The sequence below is a fragment of the Lissotriton helveticus genome, chromosome 5_1 (assembly GCF_964261635.1).
Source record: "Lissotriton helveticus chromosome 5_1, aLisHel1.1, whole genome shotgun sequence".
NCBI classification, from domain to species: Eukaryota; Metazoa; Chordata; class Amphibia; order Caudata; family Salamandridae; genus Lissotriton; species Lissotriton helveticus.
In genome coordinates this window covers 134,288,048-134,305,985 of record NC_136065.1, presented here as the reverse complement: position 1 = coordinate 134,305,985, position 17,938 = coordinate 134,288,048, and the positions used below count along the sequence as shown (strand labels likewise).

Below are 17,938 nucleotides of genomic sequence, written 5' to 3'. Positions count from 1 at the left end.
AGAAGGTTATAGGAGAACTTTACATGAGCACCAGTTCCATTACACAAGGCAACACATAATTGTTTATAGGTATGGGGAGATTAAGTGATTTGCCTAGAATCACAGGGTGTTAAGCTGATGCTGATACTGAATGCCAGTTCCCCAATTAGCAGCTCTGGCTGTAAGCCACATCCTGCGTAGAGAAAGGCAGGCAGAAGCCAAATGAAAGCTCAGCTTGTTATGGGTTTCAGGTTCAAACAGGACCTTGAGCAGAGCCAGTCTCAAGGCTTAAACCTGGCTCGAGCTTTTAGTGGGTGGCTCACATGTGAGGTTGTGGCGAACAAACACTGGCTATGGGACTAGTGCACTGGCCGTTGTGTGATCAGTGGTTGCAGGAGCGCCGACCATGGTTTGACCTATGCTATGGGAGACCTGGCTCTGGTGTGTGCTGCTGCACACTGGTGCTGGCTGTGGTGGAACATGTTTTGGGCTGCACAGCATGTCACAGAGCTTCCGTTTTGACTGCCCCTAATTTCACAACAGCAGGATGTCTTATTCCTGCAACGTTTTAATGCTTTGATGAACAGATGTCAACTGAATAAACCGCACAGACATCATTGTTTTAACAGCACATGAAACGATGATCAAACTTAATCATACAATAAATGAAATTTTTAAGATTATGAAAAGCCAAATTGTTCACAGAAGCATTATTATGAGCTTAAAACGCTAAACATTTGTGTTATTTCTGGTGCATTCTATGCCTGGCAATCAGTGACAGGCATGAAGCAAAACATAACTGCATGTATTTTGCAAATGAAGTTCAACCAACTCATTTGTAAAATCCGTCACGCTGCCCCTGAATTCCAAAACTGGACTGTTTCCATTTCATATGTAAGTTGCTTTCTAATTATTTGATCAACAAGTTAATGCAATGAATATCTGGCGAGCAGCACTTACCCTGGGGTCGTAGAATCTGCCGCAGTGTGGACGTTTCCGTGCGCGGGCGGTGCCTCGTCGGCCAACGGACGTGCACAGCACTATGGAAGTAGTGCTCGCGACAGCCGTTGGCCGACACGCGCAACAAACAGGATAATAATACCTAATCAGACCCCCCAGGATATTGAGTACAGGGTGTGCTCAGATACACAAAAGGAGACAAAGACACCAAAATAAGCTGATATTTATAGTGAGAGGATGTAGCACAACATCAAGAGCTGCCGACTTTGGAACTGGCAAAAAACATAGTTGATGGACAGAATGTAGAACAATGTCATACATTCCCCCAGTACAAGGATCTGGGCCTAAATCCATCGTTTTTTTGCACTACACACCACCCTGGGTTAGACACTGTCTATATGCAAATCAGCTCTGACCCTGTGCCTCATGGGAACAGTCCAGTCCGAACTACCAAGCCATGTCTTTCCCAGACCGGAATCAAGCATCAACTCCGTCCATCACCACCCCCTTTTGTATCGACTTTGGAACTGGGGCATCAGGTGTGAGTCTCTGCATCTGCACTTCCTGTCCTACAAAAGTGCAGACACATGCCGATCCGAAATGCAAATAAATCAATGGCTGAAAGTTTATTAGCACCTAATGCTTGCTGGAAGAAAAGCTGACGTTTGAAGCACACGATAATCAGGAGGGATGAAACACGTACAGGAAACTACAGGAAGAAAAGCCAGACATTTCAAACTCATGGGCTGAAACAAAATAAAACAACCCGGTGCACGAAGTAAACACAAGACTTAACATGAGCATAGACAGACCAACAAAAAAAAAAAAAGAGTGCTCTCAAAGTATCCTAAATCACCTGAAGAGTCAGAGCACATGTAACAGGGGCAGTTCTCATGGGAGGATACAAGAGTCCAAAAGGAGGCACTACTAAGTGTCTTCACCAAACAAAAACCAGCGTTTACAAAGGACAGTAAGAGGAACCAATGTGAAAGATTTGCGGTGCTTGAAGCCCGTATTGTAGATACAGCATGTCTCAAAGAGACAACGCGTAAGCGCTGCCTAGGCAAGACCTAAAAAAGGCACTATGATGCAGCCTCCATGTCATTTTGGAGGTGCCTGCACATGTCTAAAAAATTATGCTAACCCTTTTTTAGGTCGAGACCTGCGTAGCCTGCAGGGAGAGATCTTATGTTATGAGTGTGGGGGCTTGAACCCGCCCCTCTTCTCCATTGGCTGGTTTACTAAACGGAGGCCAGCCATTGGAGGAGAGGGGCGTCACTCCGTTCAAGCCCAGTCTTTTTGGGATTCGGGGGGGTGTTTTTTACTTTCTTTCTCTTTTCTTTCTCTCCTCTTCCCATTGGCTGGAATTTTACCTTCCAGCCAATGGGAAGAGGAGAGAAAGAAAAACACACCCCGGAATCCGAAAATGACGGTGCTTTCTCTGAGGCATTTCTGCTTTGCCTCGGAGAAAGAAGGTTGGCTTTGTGGCATGGTCCGCTTTCCTGCCGGAGCTACCGAGAGTAAGTGCTTGTTTTTCTTGCCTCTGTTCCCTGCTTCTTATTGGGTTTTTTCTTGCCTCTGTTCCGTGCTTCTTATCGTTTTTTTCTTGCCTCTGTTCCGTGCTTATCGTTTTTTTTCTTGCCTCTGTTCCGTGCTTCTTATTGTTTTGGTTTTTTTTGCCTCTGTTCCCTGCTTCTTATTGTTTTTGTCTTGTACCCTGAGACAGCGGGTTCAAGAGGTAGGTTCGACTGCGCAGTCCCATTCCAAGGTGGTGCCCGAGCCGGCCGGAAGTGGACGTTGGTCTTGTGTTCATTTCCGGGCCGCACTTCCGGCTGTGCTGGGTGTACGTAGCTCTAGAGCAGCCGCCTGTAAAGTAGCGAGGAGAGTGCGGAGGAGACGCAACCATGAGGGGCGTGCTGAGCGCCATCCCTACGCAGACGGTGGGTGCGGAAGGGGGTGGGGGCAGCTCAGGAGGGAGGACAGGGGCGACCGTGGAAAGGGGGGCTTCTCCCCTGGGTCTGGAGACTGGTGCAGACACCGGAGGTGAGGGGCAGCATTGGGGGTGAAGAAAGCAGCTGGGGTGAATTTGCGGTAAACAGCTCATTTGGGGTAAAGGGCTGAGGGGTGCAGCTCTGGGGGCGGGAGAGCCCCCCGAGAGCGTAGGGGCGAGTCAGCAGCTGGGGGTCCACCTTCACGGTCCATGCTGAGGGAACCTCTGCTGCTGAAGGAAGAAGCCATCCTCCTCTCTCACGGCTGGGGCTGCCTCAGGTCAGCCAGGTAGGGGGAGTCCTTCTGTTTGATTCCCTTAAGCAGCCACATGCACATGGCGATAGCAGGACACGACTGCACAAACGACTGCACATTTCACTATTGCCAAGTGCACAAGCCAGAGAAGAGATCAGCCACCACAATCCCCTGTTCCAAGACACCACAATGTTGGCTGCCCACTATGAATGTTACAAATTAACTCCCAACTCTCATTGGTCACTCAATGTGAAAGGTAACTACAATAGAATCAAAATTGTATGTATGATAAACAGATCCTCCTGGTGGTTGAACAAAACTAAATCGCCTATATATTCTTTTTTACATACGATAAATGCAGCAAATCAGATGTGTGTGTGTGTGTTGGGCTCTGTGTGTGTTGGGCTCTGTGTGTGTGTGTTGGGCTCTGTGTGTGTGTGTTGGGCTCTGTGTGTGTGTGTTGGGCTCTGTGTGTGTGTGTGTTGGGCTGTGTGTGTGTGTGTTGGGCTCTGTGTGTGTGTTGGGCTCTGTGTGTGTGTGTGTGTGTGGGGCGCTCTGTGTGTGTGTGGGTGTGTGTGTGTAGGGCTCTGTGTGGGTCTGTGTGTTTGTGTGTGGCATTTGCGAGAGATTAAGCTATTGGCATTGTAAATGACAATGCCATTTATTTGTTTTCAAAGTCATCTACAATGCCAATAGCTCTAACTTTTGCAAAGGCGAGACCGCTGCATTGTAAATGCTTGTTACTAAGTTGGCACGCTCCATTCTGAAGCGCGGGTGGGGGGGCACACCAAAGGGTGCCTTACAAAGGATCGGGGCGCAGGGGGAAGTAGCCCAAAGGACGCGGGTAGGGGAGACAATCCGGAGGACCCCTGGAAACACGAGAAACACGGGGTGCGAGGGTGGAAGACGAGAAGCAACAGTTAAAGAGAGAGCAACATGAAATTGGTGGCAAGAAGCACATAAATGAGAAAGAAATGCGTTCCTGCTCTAGGTGAGGGACAAACACAAGATGAGGAAGGAAAGCCTTCATGAGCAACGAATGAGAAGCAAGCAAATGAGTGACAGGAAAGCCAAACGACAATAAGAAAATGGGCAGGCACTAAGCTCACTGTAAACTGACATTCTTTATTTGCCGCACGAAAGCTTGCACTGTCTGCTAGGAGTTATTTATTTATTTATCAAAACTATACAGTCTTATTAACTGTAAACACGTAGTAGAAATCATCTCCAAAAGTAAAGTTCCAAATCCCAGAAAGCAAGGAACTGCTGGCAAAAAGCTTGCAATGGCCAAGCATATCTTGAGCATTCACTTCCGACCTTGAAATAGAATTATTACCAATTAAACGTTTCAGCGAAATTACCAACTACACTAACAAAAATGATTTTTGAAACAATCCAACAACCTACGTCAAGAGGATCGTGCCTGCACCTGGGCCTGAATAGCATGGGATTGCATTGTGGGCTTTGTACTACATATTTATCTTTTGTAGCACACCATGTTTAACCACAACACATTTGCAAATATTATATTACTTCAAATGGGTTCTTCTCAAATTGAAGGCAGTTAGACTCCAGAGCCAGGTACTGCAGGGAAAGGATCCCCAGGACTAGCCTTGAACTCACTACAGAGGGAGAGGTGCAGCAGTGCTTCTCTACAGCTCAATAGCACTGGGATGATTGAAGAGTTTATAAGATGAATGTTAATTAGTTTATCCTAACCAATTCTATTTGTTTGTTGCAAAGGCTGTATATCTTGATCCCTTTCATTGAAAGTAAAGCAATACATTTCCCCCAAGACCTGTTTTTCACATCTTTGATCATTTATCTAAAATGTATTTAGCAGTATGCACTTAACCCTTTTTAGGTTTCGCCTGGCGTCCACTGCGCAGGCGAAATCTTTTGTTCTTCAGTACGGGGCTTTAACCCGCATCTGTCTTCCATTGGCTAGCTCCATAAATGGAGGCTAGCCATTGGAAGAGAGATGTGCCAGTAAATGTTGGAGCAGATTCGTGGGCGTTCCGGTGATTTTTTCCTAGCTCCGCCCCTTTTAGAACTTCATGCGGAGGTGGGCGGTGTTTTTTTTTTTTTTTAAAGGTTTGTTTTGGTAATTTCTCCGAAGATGGGGCCCGGGCAGTAGCTTCGTATTCGAACAGCTACCGACCCTTGTTCTAATATGGCTACAGAACGGGGCACACAAGGCAGTTTCACTGCGCAGATGCAACGGCAAGCCACGGGCTGTATCAAGAGGGGGGAATTGTGATCCATCATGGCGGACGTGGCATAGCCGCCAAAGCTGTCCACAACAGGAGAAGAAGCAGGGTCGGGAGGCGGTCACTGAGGCGTCGAGAACGCCGTGTTCGGACCAGCAGTTAGAAGGACGAACACATACCATCCTTGCGTTGAAGCACAGACAGGCGACCATATCAAGTATGTCTTAAGTACCCTGTTCAGCAAAATGCGCGTGCGCAGTTCAGAGAGCACTTCATGAAGCCCGCTGTCCGTGTGCCCGTTCCTGCCCCCCTCCCGCTGTGCGTGTGCCCCCTCCCGCTGTCCATGTGCCCGTTCCCGCCCCCCCTCCCGCTGTCCGTGTCTCCTGGATGTGCAGTGGATTGCATGCACACACATGCCCTTGACGACCCTGAGCGAGCATGCACCAGCTCCTTTTCCTCCCACGTGTCACGTCCCCTTACACCCACGTGACCCCACCCTCCCCTTGCAGGTTTCCATTTAACATGGAACCGTTGATTAGTAAGAGTGTGATGCTTTACTAGTCTCGCTACCGGACACATCCCGGACCCTTGAAACACTACCTTGCAGGGCCTGATCGGATTTCTTCCCCGTCCTGCAGACATCGGCATCCGTGCTGCCGATTAGAACCTTCTCCTAGGTAAGCTTATGATGCCCCAGCCAGTACTTTCCCGTGTGCTTCTGCCATACGTGCTGGTAGTTACCCCGGGCCGTTTGTCATCCCTACTCCCAGATTGCAGTCCCACTTCGCATCAGCTGCCTCCTTTGATGTGGACTGGATCAAATCATTCGCCGCCCAGCCACCTCGGATTTACTCGCTACAGGTAACCTCTTGGCTGAGATTTACCTACATTTTCACGCCGTGTTCCCCTGCCCTACCCCTATTCCTTTCACTGCAGGTCCAGACTCATGGTTTCCTGCTCCCGCCCTCCCCGCACGGACTTCTCTGCCCCAGTGTCAGCAGGTACCCAATTGATGTACCAGGACACCCTGGTTTAATTTGTTTTTCCTTCTTGGCTCTATCTCTATTCATTATCCCTCCCCGACGGCTCCTGATTCTATAGAGCACTTTTTAAGAATTTTTGTAACCATCGTCCATTTGCTAGAGATTAAGCTATTGGCATTGTAAATGACAATGCCATTAATCCATCTGTTTTCAAAACCAACACATAAATAAAAAATTTGTCATTTACAATGCCAATAGCTCTAACTTTTACAAAGCCGAAACCGTTGCATTGTAAATGCTTGTTACTCTTTCCGCCGGACACATAAATTAATATACTGAGATTTTTTCCTTACATGTTTTCACTTTAATCTATCATGAGTCTCAAAACAACATTGTTTGAAAACGGGACACTGAATTATACCTGTGTTTTTACTTTCTTCTCCTTTGGCCTCCTTGTTGCTACCATTCCAGCTTAATTCAGACTGCTATCCCAAATCACTGATGGCATGCTCTGAGAAAGATAAGGGCATAAAACAGGCCAGCTCCGGCGCTTGCATTGATCCCTATCTGCTTTTGTCACTTACAGTGTACTGGCAGGTAGTTTGCCGCTGTTCACGAAGCAGGCCAAAACTAACTTGTAGCCCAGGCTGAATGGCAGGTGTGATGATTCTCCCATCAACTACCACCAATTAATACGTCAGAAGCATGCCAACTAGCCCTCTAGACATAGCAACAGGCAGTTTAATTTGCATAGCCACAGCTGTACTCACTAGAAAAATACAAGCATGGGATCGGGACTACATAAACACTACAGTAATTAAATTAAACATGTAAGCTTTGGAAAGATCAGGGGGGCTCCACTGACAAATGGACTGGCTTGGCCCCGCTTGACCCCAATCTGCTGCCCCCCACCTCCCTCCCACCCCCCACCCCACCCCGAGTGACTACCATCCTGGAGCTCATGCACCTTGTCGGCTGTACGAAACAGTGCAATTTAGTAACTGAACAACCTACTAAATGGATATTTTGCTATGCAAATCTAAATTTTGGCTAACTGGTGTTGATCCTACGTGGGCAGATGAGGCATGCAGGAATTTGTTGTTTCAACCCTCTGGGGTCAAGAGGGTGTAGGCAGTATGTTGAGGAGATGATTATTCCCAAATATTCACAGAGGAATAGTTTATAGGAGAGGTTACTCCAATCGTGATGAAGTACCCCATCTGCAAAAGCGAAGTTTCTGCACTCATTGCGCCCCAAGATTCTATCAAAGATTGGAGCCTCTTTTTGGTGAAGTAGGATCATTTGTAGAGTTTTTGGTCACTATTTTTGTATGTATGTTCATACAAGTGTTGTAGTGGTTCCTATGGTTTGGTTAGTGAAGCTATCTTTACCAATATGAATGTTTGGTGTGTTTGTGCGTTTTGCGGCTTGAGGTATTTGTATGAGGTAACTGATGCTAAGTCCATTACTTATGGTCCATAGTATACTGAGAAGGGGAAATGCCGTCTTTGAGATTATTGCCAGAACTCAGTTGGCATCCCTGATGGTCAGCCTTTTTTAAACGAAATTGAGAGAATGTTGATTATATCACCACGGGCCTTAATGGTGAAACCCTGATTATCTCCCAAAGTCCTGGAATTACAAGTTCCAATCTATCTACACTAGTGTTGTACATTGCTTTGCGGTATTTCTGGAAATGCTGCTGCTTGATGGCGATGCAAGTGGTGCACGATGTAAATAAATGAGTCCTTAACTTTCCTTGAAACCTCTTCATTGCAATGCTGTTATATCATTTAACTGTGCATCTTTTGCATTGAAATGATCATAATCATCATGCTCAAAGATTTGCATCTGAAAATGTGTAAACTTTTGCAAAATAACAAGGAGGCCTTCTTTTGGTGGACTCTTTTACTATCCTTCAAGCGATCTTCATTTATAGTCCCAAGTACTGAGTTGTCCTCACCATGTATGGGATCCCAAAGCACGCCTAAAGAAAAATACAAACAGTGCATTTGTTCTGTGAAAAGCGAATTCTTTTGAAGCAAGTTATTTTTACACCCTATCACTGGATATCTTGGTCAATTTTCACTTATTTTCTTTAAAAACCGAGCCCTTTCACTAAACCTTTTAAGGGAAGGATGGGGGTGGGAGGCAGGTCAAAGTATTTTCTTAACATGTAGCATAAAAGGTAGGAAAACTGTCACTACTTGTTTAAGAACAGCATATCACCAGTATCCCTCTCACTACCAGTCGATCTAGTTATTTTTGTATTAGCTTCCTGGTGACAGGATAGTGGAGCACTGAACTCTACTTATTATGGCTTTTTTTTAAAACTAACTTTAGTCTTTTGCAACAGGGAATATACATTTTCAGTCTTCTGGTGAAATGGTAGCTTTTTTCCCACAATGCCCTCCCTTTTTGTGAAGTGTTCTATTTGTGGAAGAAACAAAGTCCTAGATAGACCCTCACAATTCATAGATTGCGTGCCTTTCCAGTTCCCATCATCCACACTGCCAGATGACTTCTAGGATGATGCAGCAAGACAGGGAGAAAGTCTTCCTAATTGGCTTGCAGGAGAACAAGCGTAACGTCTGGAATCAGCGCCTCTGGAATCTGAGGCACATAGAAGGTATCCTCTCTCCCACAGCTTTTTCCACTGTTTCCAGGGACCCTTCAACGGAGATCCAAAGCAAGATATATCCACCCACTCCATACCTTTCACCAGACATTCTGTATATTCTGAATGTTGTTAGGAAATTGACCACTAGGACACATCCATCTTCGACTTAATCTTGTCTGAATTTCACTCCAAACAGGATTAATATTCCACTCTTCTGTCCACACACACACTGCAGTTTGTGGTGCAAAGTAATCCAGAGTTTGAGCAGTATTGTCCAGAGTTTGCATTTCTCACCTAGAGTCCTGCTACTTGGTGTTTACAATCTTGAAGTCTTCAGTTAAATGTGGGCTTTCATATGCTTGCTCACCTGTGATAAGCTAGGCAGACGCGCGAAAGACATCCTCCAGGGTCATTATTTCTTTGTTCATGAAACCAGTAAGGAGTGCAGTGCCATTGCCTGTATAAAATAACAGCAACTACAAATTTGTTGCTGTCACGTAGGGTGTGATCTTTCTGAGGAGGCTTAAGAGTCGTGTTGTACATGTTTTTTATTTGTCCAAATTGCGAATTAATAAATAGTTCAGTTTTATGGTGCGGCCTAGAAGTTTTAAACACTCGGGGAGATGCACTATTGGTCGTTGTTAGAGAGCCATGTTTGGATTTGAGATAAGAATGGTTCTATTATTTTTCATCTTATGGACATCTTTGCTGATCATAATTTTTCTATTTTTATGTACAGAAAGTGTTTTATTAGTTGGGGTGGATGATAGTCCGCCACAAGTAATGTCACTATTCTTGTCCTGTTCGATAAAGGTTTCAGTAATTTAAACCTGAGCTCAACGCCTGGTAGCCGTGGCACAGAGCAGACGAGCGTAACTTAAGAAAATGTGTAAAGTATTTAGAATTTACAAGAGTTTACAAAAAAAAATATACAACGCAATAAAAATCCCACTCCAATTTATAAAAATAAAGACTTTAACAAACAGACACCAAAATGATACAAAATCCAATGAAGGCAACCGTAGATATGAATTTTAAAAGTTTTAAAATGCGGTAAACTCTAACAGCAGTCATCTGGTTGGCCTTGACCAGACTTGGGCATGATTTACGGCAAACCGTGATGGCTGGGTCGAATACAGAAACTAGGTTTGTCCCAGTTAGAAGTTTTAACTTTATCTAGTCTCTGAAATCAATGTAAAAAATCCTTAGTGGTGGAATGCAGTAGGCTGTGTCTGCAATGGGCTCCACGAGGCCAGATCGCTGTTGAACGAGGTCTCGGTGAAGATGTGGACTTTTGGTGGGAAAGCTCAGTGTGGGGGAAATTCTAAATTCACGCTCCAGGAAGGTCCCTCACCAGCTGGATATTTTTGGCACCTTGTTCCGGTGAAGATTTCTACCGTCGGACTAACTTGCTTTTTTGGCGTTTGGATTCATCCATCAGAGCAGTAAAAGCTTGAGACCAACAGGGTTGCACAAAGCCTGATAGCCTCTCCACAATTTCCCGCTACTCACATTTGCTCCTGCAGAAAAACTCAGATCGAGAGCAACTTGAATCTTTGGACCAGTGTCAGTGCATCTTCGTCAGACAAACTTGGAAGGTTTGTCCCTTCCTGTGGAGATCTTTGGAGCCCGGTATTTTAGGATGTAAGGAGGAGTACACTTTAACACTGACAAAAGTCCCAGAACCTTAGGAACAGCACTTGGTGGTCAAGACTCCCTCTGACAGAAGTCACCAGCAGGGTCCCAGGGCAGGTCCATTTGGAATTGTTCAGCTGAGCTTTTTTGGAAAAAGGGCTTCTTGCAGCTTAACAGGCATTCAGCCAACCGATCCTTCGAGTCCACTTCTTTGTCCTGGATACAAGTGGGAGTAGGCCCAGCCATTCAGGTCTTTCACAGGCCTCAACAGCAGGTGCCGTCCTCCTAGTGTTCTGAAGAGGATGTCCAGGGTACCACATTTATGCCTGGCACTAGTCTTGGGAGGAGTGTGACCACGTCTGGCCTTTTACTAACCAATAGGGAAAATGTTCCTGGGAGTATCTCTACCCATTGTTACAGCAGTTCCTGTGTGCCCCACTGCAAACCAACCCACAGTGCCCCTTCTCTACCTAAATCTATCATGGCAGAACCTCTCGTCCACCGTGCAGAGTTATCCAGTATTAGGGTATCTTTCATAGATTCACATGCCTGAATCATCCCCCGTCGTCGGGATGGGAGGGAATGATTCAGGCATGTGAATCTATGAAAGATACCAATACTGGATAACTGCAGTTACAGGTAAGTAACGCATTTCTTATCCAGTATTAGGGTATCTTTCATAGATTCACATGCCTGAATAATTCCCTCCCATCCCGGCGATGGGGAATGATTCAGGCATGTGAATCTAGGAACGATACCAATACTGGATAACTGCAGTTACAGGTAAGTAACACATTTCTTCTTGTGCCCAGCCTTGAGTTGAGGCCCGGGAAAAAAGCAACCCATCCTATGTGCTCACTCAAAATCGGTTAGTGGACAGCTCCTCTTCCACTGGCATTGGTGCCTGGCTGACTAAAAAGATAAAGAAGGGGCATGCCCAGGTGTTAGCTACATGTGCCTGTGACAGGGTAGGCCTCTTTGAAGTTAGTTAGGTTCCTAGGCCTATCCCAGATGGCAGTCCTGTCAGAGGAACAGAATAACTCCCCACACCCAAGGCCTTTGTCTGAGCTCTACAAGCAAGTTCACACCTAAATAAAGGGGCTATTCAGCTCCGTCACAGTTGGATGCTTATTCAAATGGGCTTCTAGAGGCTGTAGGTGGTAAAGGTGCCTTTTTAAAAGTACCTTTTGTAAAATAGTTACAAATCCAACTTTTCCGATGAAGTGGGCTTGTAATACATATTTTAGAAAGTCCCAAAATTAACTTTATAGCAGTTTCCTTTGCAGAGATAATATTATTTAATTGTAATCTTGTATCCCAGTGCCTTCTAATGGACAAGCTACAGAGAAAAATGCTTTTGGGGCCTTGTCACTGTAAGGACATGTTTTACTTTAAATTTTTACATGCCTTACTTTAAAATACCATGTACCCTTCCTTATTTAGCACTAAGGCCTACTCAGGAGTGACTCTTTAATGTTTAAAACAGGTTTAGGCCTGTCAAAAGGAGGTTATTTAGACATGTCGAATTTGCAGTTTTAAAACTGCACTGACAGTCTGTTGTAGTATATCTGTTGTCAAGTTTTTGCACTCTCACTCTAGTGGTGGCACAGTGCGAGCTGCAGTACACTAATGCCATTTAATTTACAGGCCCGGTTTGCAATTTGTACCATTTACTAGGTAGTGTAGGTACAGTAAATATGCTAGGTGTATACCAATTGTTGCATGTTTATATGGGTCAGAGTGCATACACTGGTCAATGGATAGCAATACCAGAAAGTGCAAAGCCCAGAAACCAGGAAAAGGGGTATTTTCCTACAGCAGCCATCTCCAATGCTTTCAAACATGTAAACATCATTTTTATCATGCAAAGGACAGAGTGCAGTCACACATTTTCTCAAGGGTCTAAAAGTTGTCAGGTTCATGTTGAAGAAAAATGGCATTAAATTGCGTGATTGTTTGCTTTCTTTTCTACACAGGTTTAGTGTAGCAAGAAGACACTGCATACAAGTAGTTCAGAAAAGTGTTTAAAGATTAATTGAAACTCATTTGTTAAGGTTAGGATAGGGCTTTCGTGAGCATATTAAAATGAAGCAAATGCATTCAAGAATACTTTGAAGATACGAGTCTCCAATTTAAACATAGATATTTGGTGATCCCATACAAGTTACACCTTTGCAGGAGTGTAGAGACCTAAAGGAAATTAGACCATCTAAGGTCAATTACTTTTTGTGGATTAAGAGTTGAATTGGAAACCCATGTTTTTTTTCAATGTAAAACATTTTTATACAAGAAAGCTGCCATTGGTTATTACCTATATGGAGTAATCTGGTTGTTAATTTAAAATTAAAGGCGAAGCTTACTATTGCTTAGTAGGATATTGTAAAATTCCTTTTTATCCTTATGTAGCCGTGTGGCCTAACTTACTTATTTAGTTTTTGTATATAATTTAAGGTATCAAGGGAGTAATTATTATAATTACTCCTCTAAAAAGAAAAAAGATAATTTGACTTGATTTAATTGTTTTCCTTTTCTTTGCCTTTGAATAATATTGTGGCCGGTTGTGTTCTTCATTGTTGCATGCAAATCATTTTTCTAATCTTACACCACTTTTTGGGTTCTCACATTCTTGGCACTGCGTCATTTAACGTGCTAGACCTTTTTGACGAATGCATACCTGTGTTGCTTTTAATTTACTAATGTAAATATTCTTAGTTCACTTTGCATCAATATGCACTACTGAATTGATTATCGATACTCTAAAAGCTATCCTTTATTGATATTAAAATGTTCTCATTAGCTTGTAAAAGTGAAACCATTAATTTTCTGTTATTACCTTTATGCAAGTTCCCTTTGAGGCTCGGTTGCTTTGCATTTTTGGTTACATGTCTTGTTTTATTACCATCTTGAAGCCTTTTTAATAAGAACAAGTTGTTAGGAAAAAGTCATGCCATGAATGTTTGAGTCTGGATGCTGTGAATGCATGCTCTGTTGCTTGGTGTGATTTACCAATGATACTTTTGAAGTACAGATGTTTGCCGTTATGCACTGTTTTAAGGGAGAAGTGAAAATATGAGTTGGATACCAATGGGCTCCACACACCTGATACAGATCTTTATCAATATAGCCCTTGGTGTGTTGAGATCAAGATGTCTCCACCTAAGCAGGCTGTCTCCACAAATATGCATTGTCACCATCTCTTCAAGTACTCACACACATGGAATCACACACCGCTAAGGATTCCACCTGGTGCATTGTGCCAGCGCACGTATCCTCAACAAACCACACTCCTAAATTATGGAAGGACGAAGAAACAGACCACACTCTGCTACCGACTTTGAACAACAAAATAAAACATTGAATAAAATCAGTGCGATGACATCTGTTTATGATGTTTTTTCGGGGAAGTGTGGTGCAAGTCTGCTTTGTGAAAGAGTTGGACCCCTCTAACGGGACTAATTGTTAACAATGAAAGAGCATGCATAGAGAACATTGAGAGTTAGAATTGCTTAGTTTATTTCCCTTTCAAACTTGGTTAACCTATAGGAGTATGTAAGTGCCTTCACTGCTATCTCGTTAGATAGCTTAATCAGGCACGCACGTTTAACTGTGCATCTTCTCTCGATTTGGATTTTTACACCTGGTAACTTGGTACCACTTACTACCTTCAGGATGGTTGTAGCTAGGTGACAGCATACTGACTTCAGGATGTTGTAGCTAGGAGACCGCATATCAGACTTTGTCAAGTGAAAGAAATTAGTAACATGTCTTTTGATTTTACTAACAAGGTATCTGTGTGTTCATAATCTCTCAGGCGCAAAGCTGAAGAAGAACGAATAAGGAAAGATGAAGAGAAGGCACGGCGAGAACTAATTAAACAAGAATACTTAAGGAGAAAACAGCAGCAGATTTTAGAAGAGCAAGGTCTTGGTCGACCTAAACCCAAACCCAAGAAACCTCGGCCTAAATCTGTTCATCGTGAAGAGTCATACAGCGATTCTGGAACAAAGTGTTCTTCTACCCGTAAGTGACATAAATGTACTTGTTTAGTAGATTTGCCCATGATTTGTTGGTTAGTAGAATAATATCTTTATTTTGTTGCACAGCTGATAACTTAAGTAGTGCCCAGTCTGGTTCCAGTCTTTCTCTGGCCTCTGGAGCAACAACCGAAGCAGACAGTGTACATTCTGGAGGCACTCCATCTCACCGGTAAGAATTGTCCTCAATATTTCTCGTGTCCCTGTATGAGTAGTTATGGTTCAGGGCAACTTTCCATTAATAAATAATTTTTTCATTTGCCTGTAACTCTGATCACAGTGGACAGATCTGCACAAAATGGTGAGACGAGGGTGGTGAGATTTGCTCACCACTGCAAAAAGCGCTCAACTGACTTATGGCAGACTGCATATTTGTCTCTGGTTCATGTAAATGAATCCTGACGTTTTTTCAGAAATAAGAGGCACACAAGGATGCCATTTTGCCTTGAAAGGCTTAACATTTTGTATGTTTTTATTATATTCATATATTTGACTTAATTTGCGATTTCTGTCAAGCATGTGTAATTTTTCAAAACGAAATTGGCCTTTGAAGGTGATAAAAAAAAAAGCATCTGCCATCTTAAAAATCCTAATTTTGTCCAAATCGGGATTTTTGCACAATTAGAAGAAAAGAAAATTCCCAGCAAAGCGAGAGGCAGTATGAGTGGTGTTCGACCACAGATGCTAAATAGGGGTCTTGTGGAAGCATGGAAAACGGAAGTAAAAATCTAAATAAACAAATTTGCCACTGTAAACTCATGATTTTGACAGATTTCAGGATCACGACACACTATCCTGTATCAGGCACCATTTTCTAAAATTGCAAATTTCATGAAGCTCGCCACTTTTACTCTGTATTTCTTCTAAAAAACAAACAAAAAACAAGGCAATGGATGGTAGGATATATGAGCAGGTGGTTGCTGGTCAGAATGGGTACTTAATATGCAGGTAAATCTAGTGTATCTAAAACCTAAAGAAATTAATGGGAAAAAACTGTTACAATTATTATAAATATATATTATAAATGCTCACCGGCTTCCTGGTGAAGAACGAGCCACTCCAGATCAGCGATGTTTTAGCAGTACTTTTTATTCCGCAGAGAACAAAAATAATTAAGTGTTTAGTTAGGGTTAAACGAACACTTAAAAACGTCTGATATTTGCCAGTCATGGTATTCAAAGCACACTATAGCTAATTGTCCTGCAGCATGCTCCGTGCTAACATTTGTCAAAGGCACTCAATTATATAAAAATAAAACAGTCTTGCAATATCAAAATGTGACGAGTCAGTTTGTCATGGAAGAGGAAACTAAACATGAAAATAAAAACACTTTTACTATCCCACAGGTAACATGTTCTTCCCAAGGTGATTGAGTTGGATCTTTTCAACCTTCTGACCTCGTCTTTAAAATCAAACAAGAATCTCATTGTTGGAATTGGGATATTAAATGATCAGGCTGTGAAAGTTGCCAATGTGATTTGGATGAGAATCATATAGAAAATGATCTTGAGACACTCCTTCAGAAGGGTTCTAAGCATCCCATGTAAGTGTTTGGTTGCCGTTTGTGGTCAGATCTTTTAAGTCATTCTCGGGGTCATCGTCAGTTCATCCCTTTGTGCTTGACTTCATTCATCATTTTACGGACATATTTGTGTGCTGAGGTTGCTCATGAGATTGCAAAGAGTGTACAGCCTGAGCATCAGGAGCGGCTGGTTGAGTAGCTCTGTCTTAATCTCCTGAGCTTTTGTAGCTGGTGGCTGAGTAGGAACCACTGGCTATTGTTGAGAAGGCAATGTTGGTTCATGCCAATACTATTGAGGATGTGGTTCTGGTGGGGCAGTCTGGCATATGAATCGGTACCTTACGGCAAGCTGCATGAAGATGCAACAAGATGGGGCCTAAACATAGAGGGGTCCCAAAAGTGACATCTGCACAATTTGACTGCCAAAGCATGCTTTGTTCCTCGATACAGGAAAAAAGGCTAAATGGAATTGCGCCAAGCCCAGCTTAAATGGAATTTTACACAAGGAAGTTCCATTGCTTGGTTGTATGTAAATCCATTCATAGTTTTCAGGAAATTAGCTTTTAATAACTTCTAGTCTGAACATGAAGAGGCTACATTTTAGAGATGTCTAGATTATTAATTTGTGGATCCTCTGTAGATTTGAATCTATGGCAGATTCATGGATCCAGTTTAAAAAAATAAGAGGCAAGCTATTGGAGCAAGGACATTTTTCTCCTGAAGCATGCTCTGATTTGTTGGCTGTCGGAGAGAATGTTCTGTTGCAGGAGCCAGTACTCTACATGGTGCGCTGAGCACATTTTTGGCAAGAAATAAAAGGACATAAGGGGAAGGGTGATCATAACCTGACCCCGGGTCCACGTGTCGGTCACTCAATCAAAAAAGGACTTTTATTGCAGTATTTACACATCCTTTGATGGATTCACAAATCTGGACTCTTCCTGGGCCTCAGGATTTTAGGATCCAGCAAAATAAGTATACAGTGCACCACTGCTGTGTTTCACTGTTGTCCACACATGGGGGTTGGCTGCATGATGCGGGGAGGGTGTAGGGCCTGTCTGCAGTTGCTTGCAGCTCGATGAGTGCTGCCAACCCTTAAGGCACACAGCTGACCCTGCACAGCAGAGATTGACTTCAGGCTGGTGTTTACACAGAGTGCCTGGCCACCTGGGGCCATCCCCTATTGTGCGCAACCAAAGTCTACATGCAGAGGGAGTTGGCCTCCTACTGAACGTTATGCACCACCTCTGGCAGAAGGCCAATTGATGGGACCCCAGCCACTCTCAACATGGCCTTGCACATTTGGGTTTGACCCCACACAGAGGGTTGGGTGCAGGGCCTGGAGGCCAGCTCAGGGAACCAGCTGCTGTGAAGTCTCTGTGCAGTGGGTGTTGGTTGCCCATTGAGGGTTGGGTGCTGGCATTGTTCTCCGGTGAGGTCCTTCGTCCAACCTCGACTGCACAGAGCCAGAGGCTGTTCATTGTGGGTGTTGCCCATCTGCGAAAAGTTGGGCACAGGGCCTTTTGGAGGCCAGGCTCTGTGCCTACCACCGATGTGCCCAGTTGAAGACCACTTGCGGTGGGAGTTGGCTACCCAGTAAGTGTTGGATGTTGGAAACTCTTGGACGTAGTATCTGATCAAACAAATCAAAGTTTTATCAAGTTGTGTTGTGCATTTGTTGGCAGCACCTCAATGCATGTTTAGAAAAAACCTCTGACGTCCACCGAAACACCATCATTAAAGTGCATTCA

General features: G+C 43.8%; 1 protein-coding gene across 2 annotated transcripts in view; it reads left to right on the top strand.

Annotated features, from left to right (window-relative positions):
- The window catches only part of CAMSAP1 (calmodulin regulated spectrin associated protein 1), a 491,735-nt gene that overhangs the window by 419,478 nt on the left and 54,319 nt on the right, over positions 1 to 17,938 (top strand). For both annotated transcript variants that reach the window (XM_078641882.1, XM_078641883.1), the window contains 2 exons: positions 14,443 to 14,651; positions 14,735 to 14,837. In XM_078641882.1, the coding sequence (XP_078498008.1) occupies positions 14,443 to 14,651; positions 14,735 to 14,837 (312 nt within the window). The remainder of the gene's footprint in view (positions 1 to 14,442; positions 14,652 to 14,734; positions 14,838 to 17,938) is intronic.